General features: G+C 36.8%; 2 protein-coding genes across 3 annotated transcripts; one reads left to right on the top strand and one right to left on the bottom strand.

The window, feature by feature from the left end:
• Positions 1–1656: 1656 nt before the first annotated feature.
• On the bottom strand, positions 1657–3473 carry mrpl27 (mitochondrial ribosomal protein L27). Its single transcript, XM_042767563.1, has 4 exons — positions 3342–3473; positions 2816–2941; positions 2613–2686; positions 1657–2030 (listed from the first exon to the last, which is right to left on the bottom strand). Exons 1-4 carry the CDS (start codon positions 3379–3381, stop codon positions 1824–1826), a joined length of 447 nt encoding a protein of 148 aa, XP_042623497.1. The 5' UTR covers positions 3382–3473; the 3' UTR covers positions 1657–1823.
• eme1 (essential meiotic structure-specific endonuclease 1) lies at positions 3355–8424 on the top strand. Of its 2 annotated transcripts, none has more exons than XM_042767561.1 (9): positions 3355–3470; positions 4411–5138; positions 5304–5431; positions 6415–6504; positions 6836–6960; positions 7246–7393; positions 7494–7609; positions 7709–7898; positions 8084–8424. In XM_042767561.1, exons 2-9 carry the CDS (start codon positions 4439–4441, stop codon positions 8258–8260), a joined length of 1674 nt encoding a protein of 557 aa, XP_042623495.1. In that variant the 5' UTR covers positions 3355–3470; positions 4411–4438; the 3' UTR covers positions 8261–8424. The 2 variants fall into 2 exon arrangements, with proteins under 2 accessions (XP_042623495.1, XP_042623496.1); XM_042767562.1 differs by having other exon boundaries at positions 3356–3476.
• Positions 8425–8872: the final 448 nt, after the last annotated feature.

Raw genomic sequence — 8872 nt, 5'->3', positions numbered from 1 at the left:
GAGTTAGTATTGATCCTGTGTCAGACCAGTGTACACCTGAGAAGGGTGGTGAGAGATGCTAAAGACCTGTTGCTCACGTATGGCTTGAGGTCGTGATAGAAGCCTCTTGACGGGACACCCTCAGGATGCTTCAGGAAGGGAAGTATTGGATTGTAGTAAATTGGTACTGTAGTATTATATTATGTTATTGACAGCTGGAGGTTGTCTGAGTTGTACGTGTTAGAGAAGTCAGATTAGTTTTGTATTAAGATGTATTTGTATTGAGAATTTCCATAACACTGTTTAGATCCAAGTAAAATGGAACCATGCTTTCTTCCTACAAATTCTGTATCAATGTCATTAGATAAAGATTCAGTGGTGTAAAATTTTTATTTGTAAATATTCATGATGTATGTGGATTATACTGATACTGTTTATACTAAATTTTCCTCCGACACATTTGCATCTTGCTTCTCCTGAAATATAGTGTGGCATGCTGTTGTTCAGGGCTGAATAACAATTATCTGCCAGATTGATTATTACACTGAGCATTGCTCAGAATCTCTGATTACTTTCTAAATTAATTTCCCACCCTTTTTCATTAGCATTCGATCTCATCACCTGTTTATTCTTCAATGTGTACAAAAGAGTTCCCAAACAATGAAGGTTCCTTGAACATTCTGTACATCTGCATCATAAAAAGGATTTTGAACTTATGAAGTGGCACCTGCTTGAGTGGTTGTCCTTGGAAAGTTTCAGCACACTCCATATTTAATCCACTCATACTAAAGTTGAAAGAGTGGCGCTGTGTGGTGCAACAACTCATTTGGCACTGTTTCTTACCAAGTATTGGCAAAATCCTTCTTATTTCTCCTTGGCTTCTTCCAACCTTAGGATACTCTCAGGCTTCACTTCCCCTAATCCTGCTAATGCACATGAACAACACTCTGAGCCCAAAGGGAAATGCTAAAAGATAGTCCTTGTCTGTTTTATAGAGGAGAGAGACACTCTAAATCCTTAAAACGCTAAAGCTGTGCTGAATTTTAGGAAAGATGAATGGATGAAGTCAATGAAGGAGATTAAAACACCTCAACAACAGAGCAATGTTTGCAGTGTTTAATGCTCTATGGAAAGCAGATCTACAAGCACTAATAACTTTATATTGATCTGCTGAAAGACTGAGCCATCCTCTTTGTCTTTAAAATCAACTTGAATGCGAAACAGACTTTTTATTTTAACAATCTTGTTCTTAATGTGAACAATTAATCATTGCATATAGTATTATATGTAAAAATCTTTATTGTCTGTTTTATCAAGATGTAATAGTTTTCCCTCAGTTTCTTACTTTTAAAGTCCTCCCTTCCAACCATCTCCTCCTGTATGTATTTATTTTCATGATTCAATTTGTAATGGATAAAGTCCTTTCCTACATTTTTCATTTCATTTCTCAATTTCTTGCTTACCTCAGAAATGTTGACGATTATGAAAGTAAAATGGAATACAAACAGTCTTTAACGGTTTCCTGTAGCTTTCCACAAAAAACAAACAAAAAAAATAAAAAATAAAGAAACAAACAACAACAACAACAACAACAACAACAAATCTATATTGTAATATAAATGAATTTGTTTCTAATTATGTAGTGTATTTTAAGGAACATAATAAAGTCACACAAGGTTAGGTTAACACTTTTATTAGAATATAACTTGACTGTACAAATAAAAAAAATTAACTATTTTACTGCTGAATTTTTAGAAACATCTGAAAGGAGACCATCAAAATATTCCAGGGTGGGTTACCAGTCCAAAGAATCCAGATCAAACTGAAGTTGAAGAAAGTCTTTTTCATACCATGTCCACTAGTTTAAATTTATTCTCCTGTTTTGTAGGAATGACATTGATAAAGGTCTTATACAGAACTGAACCCTGGGGAAGTTTTGGGATCACATCCCTGGCTTCGGCACTACGTGGTAGAGGAATGTACACCTCCTTGCTGAATCTGACAATACCATCCTCTAGGGCATAAAGTGTTTTGTTGGTTCCAATACCGACCTGTGAAGACAAGACAATGAGTGATTGATTTCCAGTGAGGTGAATGTTGTCCATTTACAGTTTTAATAATTGTATGGAGTTTAGGATTAGGATTTTGAGAAATTTGAAGAGATTTTGAGAACAATTCATTATGATGTAAAATTAGTGCAAAAAAAAAAAAAAAAATAGATTTAATGCAATAAAATTAAGATTTCTATGTTACATTCAAAAGTGTTACACTGATAAATATAATTTGTAATGAACTATATATATATATATATATATATATATATATATATATATGCAATCTCCATCACAAACTGTGCTATATGCTGTGCTTTTGTTCTGTCACTATGCTTGTGAAAACAGATAGGACTACATATTTAGATATTTCAGCAAACATTTAAAAGGTGAAACAATTTTGAAGCATAAAGTAACTCATAAATAGAAATTTGATACTGTACAAAAATATCAAAGCATGGTTTTAGGGACCAGAAATTGTAATTAATAAATAATAAAACACATGATAACTTGCCCCAGCCAGGCACAGTTATAGCTATATACAGGTACTCATAGGAAAATATTTGATTCCAAACATCTTACATGAGCTCCAGGCTGCCAGCGCATTAGACCCTTGCGTTGTGTTGCAAGGATGTTGCCTGCATGTACAAAGTTCCCTTAAAAGTAGGAAAGACAATGTAAATTAATAGAGGATAAAAAAAAAAAAAAGACTAGTCACAGTTACAGAAAAAACTAAATCTCTACGTGTTTCTCATATGAGATCAAGGTCAACAATCAAAAAGTACCATCTTGTTTTTTGTAACCATATCTACGGCCAGCACTCTTCCCTCCTAGATTTTTGCTGCTTCCTCCTGATTTCTTTGAAGCAAATCTCGTCAGTACAACTGTGGGTGTTTGACTGAACAGAATGCCTGCAAAAACCAAAGGAACACAGAAATAATTGCCTGCAACATTATAGTAGATGCTGAAACTTTCCTTCACGTCATAGGCTTCAGTTTGATATAACTGTTTGCTTGGCACTAACATTAACATTAACATTATCCTTAAAGACCTGCGTTACCATTTACAACATATAAGCCAAATCAGCTTATCACAGTTTAAATGCTGTTGATACTGCTGTCAACATTTAACACATGCTTACTTTGCTGTCAGGGAATGGTGGCTTAGCACACGATGACCGACTAACAGTCATTACAAAACGCTGAAAAGTCTCACCAATTAAATAACAACAACAACAACTATTAATAACACACTACCACCACACAACATAAAACAATAAGAAAAAGTCATAAAAACGGTAATTCTACTTACAGGCTCTGGATTGCAGCATCAAGGACGCGAGCGCCGCCATCTTGAATGACGTGGTAACTTGTGACGCACATGGCGCGCGCGGCGCTCCCGTGATTCTTCAGAACCCGCGAACTACAGAATTTGACTGGCGTGAGTGTAAGAAAAATATGTATATTATGAATATTTCATATGTACAGCTGCAATAGAAGATCTGAGAGGATGCTGAGTTACATGTGCATTTGTTTCTTGATATTTAATGTGGTCTGCTGTCTTGAGCTGGAAACTTTTGTTCGTTTCTGTTCTTCCGTGTGTGTGTGTGTGTGTGTGTGTGTGTGTGTGTGTGTGTGTGTAAACAGTTGTCTTAATACAGTAACACGCGACGGTGCTGTTTGTGGTTGTGACTGAATATCGGGAAATCAGAACTGTTCTCCTAACCGTATATTAGTTGATCATATTTCAACAGCATATTAATGTAAAATAGTTTTATGGAAGTAACCATATTTTCCTACATCCCGCAGTTACTACAGTAATTGAACAATGTTTAAGCTGTGGTAGCTTGTGTATCTACCGCTGTAACGTTAAAGAGATAAATATCCAGGAAATCCTATATAATTATGACTTTACAGTAGTTGGCCAACATTTTTTCTAGCTATGGATCTGTTCTGTTTTCTGTGATTCTGTTTAACATAGTTGTGAATTCTGCTGATTTAAACAAGTTGCTTAGCTTGCTAACAGGTCAGATGAGATTTTGTTGAAACTATGAGAATGAAGTATGGTAGTGTTGAAAACGTCAGCTAGAACAATGCCATCGTTTGCTAATAAAATAATTAAAAGTAAAGTATTGACTTAAAGAACCAGTAATGCATGGTATGATTTCTTAAAAATAAAGTGTTGTTAAAAATAAAATGTATTTCATATATATATATATATACATATATATATATATATATATATATATATATATATATATATATATATATATACACACACACAAATTTTCTGGAGGAAATAAATATCACCAGGGCATCAGAAAATCTGGATTGTTGAGCCCTGCATGTTAAATTGTGTTTTAATTTGAACCTTCCTTCAGACCGCAGATCTTTGTATGACAGCTCAGCATGACCTGCATCGGTAGACCTGGATTCCTCCTAAGTGACAGTGACTCCAGTGATTCAGAGGAGCTGCCTGTGTTTGATTTCTCACAGTCAAAATCCAGACAGCCCAACCTGGTGGTTTTAGACAGTTCAGACTCAGAAATGGCTCCTGTTGCTGATCCAGTTTCATCTTTGGAAGTCCATGCCCCCGCTGGAGCTGCTAGAAGTAATGTGTTGATGGTCAGTAGTGACAGTGAAGAGGAGGCCATGATTCCCTTAGCTGTAAGACTGAAACAGAAACAGCTTGGTCTGAGTGCAGCAGCTATCAGTGCAGAGGAGACCCGGGCTTCCAATGTGGTTTCCAATGGATGCTCACGCCTCTTAGATGTTCCAGCACATCATATCAACCCTGAGGCCCAGCCGGTGGAACGTAACAACATCTGTAGCAATATAATAAGGCAGTGCAGCTCAAACAACAATGCACAATACCTCACAAAAGAACCTCCCCCTGAAGCAGATAATGGCACTTACCTGGCCAAACGCAAGAAAACCCCAGCAGAAGTTGAGGCTGCCAGACAGGAAGCCGTGAGGAAAAGAGCATTGCGAGAGCATCAGCAGGAGGAGAAGGAGAGATTGAGGATGGAGAAGAAAGCTCTGGCTGATGCTGTGAAAATCCTAAGGCCAGAGGAGTGCATCAAACACATGGTGGTGACGGTCGATCCAGGTAGGTGGCAGTATGTGCCTGCAGTGCTCATCTTTGCTGTTACAGTTGCTTTCAGTGCTCTGTGTGTTTTGATACTTTTCCCGAGTTGTTAAAAAGCACTGGCATGTGGTATTAAGCTGCATTTGCTGAATGGATTAGTATTGATTAGCTGCCTCTCCCCCATAGGCCTGCTGCAGCTGGAAGGTGGCGGCGCTCTCCTGACTTCCCTGCATGCCATGGGCTGCAGTTGTGCCATAGAGAAGCAGTCTCTTCCTCGTAGTGTCACCTGGGCCAGACGCTCACCTTGCCCTCAGGCACGACAGCACTCTACACATACAAATGCACCAAAGAAAACATGTTAGCCATATTCCTTGTCATTTGCTTTGATATGCAAATTAATTATTAATTAAATAAATTACTTATTTTCAGGTTAAGGCTGATATTAAATTTGAAATTGTGTATATATATATATATGAAATAAATATTCTAAAATAAATAATTTTATTGTAAATAATAAAACACTATGAACTAATATGGGTCAATAAATGCTTTTTAATTTAGGCATCACAACATAATATAGTGTACAGTACGGAAAGTGGTTATTTATTATAAGATTTGGTAAAGATTTAACAGTGCTATTATTAATGTTTTAGAGTGAGGTTACATGATGGCAAAGGTAATCTACCAGTAAATGTAACAATTGGGGAAATGAGGATGAACAATGTATTATGTTCAGTTTCGTTTGGATGATGTAATTGCTAGAATATCGCTGTTCTGCAATATGTCACCTTAGGAGTTCTTGTTGAATGTCACAGATATAGATGCTGAATTAAAAAATTCAAATACCTGAACATATTATTGTAAGATATATATATATATATATATAAATACATACACACACACACACACACACACACACACACACACACATGCACCCACATAGGTTTGTAGATAAAGAAGATCCTTAAATATCTGTGTGATGTCTCATATCTGGGAAGGCCGTGACCCACTGGGGGCCCCAGTAAGTCTTGAAATTTAAATGTAGTTTTAGTAACACACTATAATCTTAATTAATGATTAAAAAACAAAAAACAAACAAAAAAAAAATGTACCGCAATCTTGACATATTTTTGTGTTCAATTTTTATTTCAACAGACGTGCCAGAGGTTTGTGTTAGTTTAGATAGGAAATATTTAGAATATTGTCTTGGACAAAAGGGGTGTCTTGTAGTCAAAATGGTTGAGAACCTCTAATATACCATATATTTTTATAGTTCATTTGAATGTTTTATTTGCAGACTGGTGAGATGATGTCCATTCCAGACTCAAATACTGTAATCCAAGTTCCTGTGGATGACTTTGTAACCATGATTAATAACTACTGCAAGGTAGGCACATTATGTTCTGGTATGGTGTAATTTGACCATTATAATTACCTAATTGACCATTAATCAGACAATTGTTTGATGTGCCCTTTTTGCATGATGTGGCAACTAAAAATGTTAGTTATGACCTTTCTAAGAAGAGTCAGAGCAATTAAGGGTAATGAATATAATTACAGGATCACCTCTCAATTATGTAAAAATAATAATAATCTTTAAGCTCTTTAAAACATGTTGTTGCTTGATCTTTGAAAAATACATGTCTTCAGAATTTTGACAGCCTTGGGATTTCTCTCCTGATTAGGCTCTGTGTTGGGCTTTTTTGTTTTTAATATAGAGGCAATACAACGGTGTGTTGATGGAAAGCGGCATATCTCTGACCACTTGGATCCAAGGACTTATGAGCAGGAATCCAGGCAGAACTCTCAGTCTGGTCGTGATTGACATAGACAAGTACTTCAGGTGAGTAACTGTGTCAGACATAGTTTTTTTTTTTTTTTTTTTTTTTTTTTGACAAATTTAATGAAGAATTCATCTAAATGCTTTGACAAAAATACAAGCTTTACACTTCTATAATAAATAATTAATGCTGCATTTTTTTTGTTTTTATACCCTGAGTGATTTATCAGAATTACAATTTTTTTTTTTAACAGTAATCATAAAACAAACATTTGCATTAGCATATGTTATGATATATTTTGAATGAGTTTATAATTGCTTAATTTTGCATTTAATGTTCTTATGCAGATCCCAGAATTCAAAATGTCAGAAGAAATACCGTGAGGCAGTGCTGGGTGAAGAAAAGAATGTAGGACTTCAGGGAGCACAGAAAAAGAGAAGAAAGAAAGACGATATCAATCAGCTTCCAGAGGTCTCGCGAGTGCAGGTGGAGGAGGTAAGCTGAACCACCTCACTGGCAGTTGATATATAAATTCATGGCCATATTTGAGGTCCTCTGCTTCAACTCAGTCTTTTTTCCCTCACCTGTCCATCAGGCTTTGGTAGACCTGCAACTGCAAACTGGGGTGCAGGTTCGCTTCCTCTCTACCTGGAAAGACTTCACTGATTATATTACCATGTCAACCAAAGCAGTAGCCGAGGCACCATTCAAGTGAGTGGGAAGCCAGTTTCCATATTTATCGCTCTCCAACCAGCTGCGTCTTTAGTTACAGTGGTTTATTTTTTACTTGTGTATGTTTACTCTTCCCAGGCGGGAGCGAGACAAGACGGGTTTCACATTTTGTTTGGAGAGTGAGTGGGCAGGGGGTCAAAAGGTGGACCGCACAGGGAACGGCCTTCTGCAAGTTTGGAAGAGACAAATACAGCAGTTGAACCGCGTCAGCCCTGATATGGCCAGTGCTATACTCAGTGCCTACCCCTCTCCTCGGCTTCTTGCTCAGGTTTAATCTGTTTTCAATTACTTAAGTGTTTAACAACAACTAATACAAATTGTATTTGCCAACCCATTATCGGCAGACAAATTAACAAATGCCATATACTGATCTTTGGTGAATAATTTTATGTATGACATTTAATGTTTTTTGGTGCGAGATCTCATATTTGAATGTACACCTGTTACTTGTAGGCATATGCACGGTGCAAATCGGAACATGAAAAAGTTGGTCTGCTGGCAGACATCCTCATTCGTCGCGGAGAGGGTGTGACATCTACAACCCGCAGAGTTGGTCCAGAGCTTTCCAAACGGGTGTTTCTTTTGATGATGTCGTGTGATGCTCATCAGCCCCTTGATTCTGCTGTATAAGTTCTTCTGTCTCCTTGTACACATGAGGAGAAATGTCAAAAGCATTGTTATAGATATTTATTACAGTTTTTTATAAACTTCAAGCCTGAATTTGCCAGATTTTCAAAGTTACATTTTTTTTTGTTTTTACTATAAATTGTTGCTATTAAATGTTTCTCAAAGTACCTAAAACCATTTTACTTTACCTCCATCAGAATTAGTTTTCCTCAAATGACCCCTTTCCAAACCTTTATGTACCTCTTTATACTAAAGGGGGAACCGTGAAAGTTTCACTTTTTTTCTGGAATGCTCTTTGGGTTTTTTGTTCTCTTCTTCCCAGTGGCAAATAACCTTGGACGGCAGAAGCCGAAATGCAGTAAATTCTCATAAATGCTACACACGCACAGTATTTCTTGGACACATTTAAGACCCGTAGGTCATACCCAAGCTGTTTAATTTAGAATTTATTCACTTTATGTTATCTTTACATATATTCGCAGCACTAGAGAGGGCACTGTTAATTGCAAAAGCAACAGTTTCAGTTTTGGCCTTTTTCCTGCTTAAGGCACTATTGCACTCTTTTCGGTACCAAAATGGCCCCTTGAGCACACCACACTCACTGTCTAAGGATGG

This window comes from Cyprinus carpio, chromosome A12 (assembly GCF_018340385.1).
Source record: "Cyprinus carpio isolate SPL01 chromosome A12, ASM1834038v1, whole genome shotgun sequence".
Taxonomy (NCBI): Eukaryota; Metazoa; Chordata; class Actinopteri; order Cypriniformes; family Cyprinidae; genus Cyprinus; species Cyprinus carpio.
The sequence above is the reverse complement of the archived record's forward strand: the minus strand, read 5'-3'. Positions and strand labels throughout refer to the sequence as shown.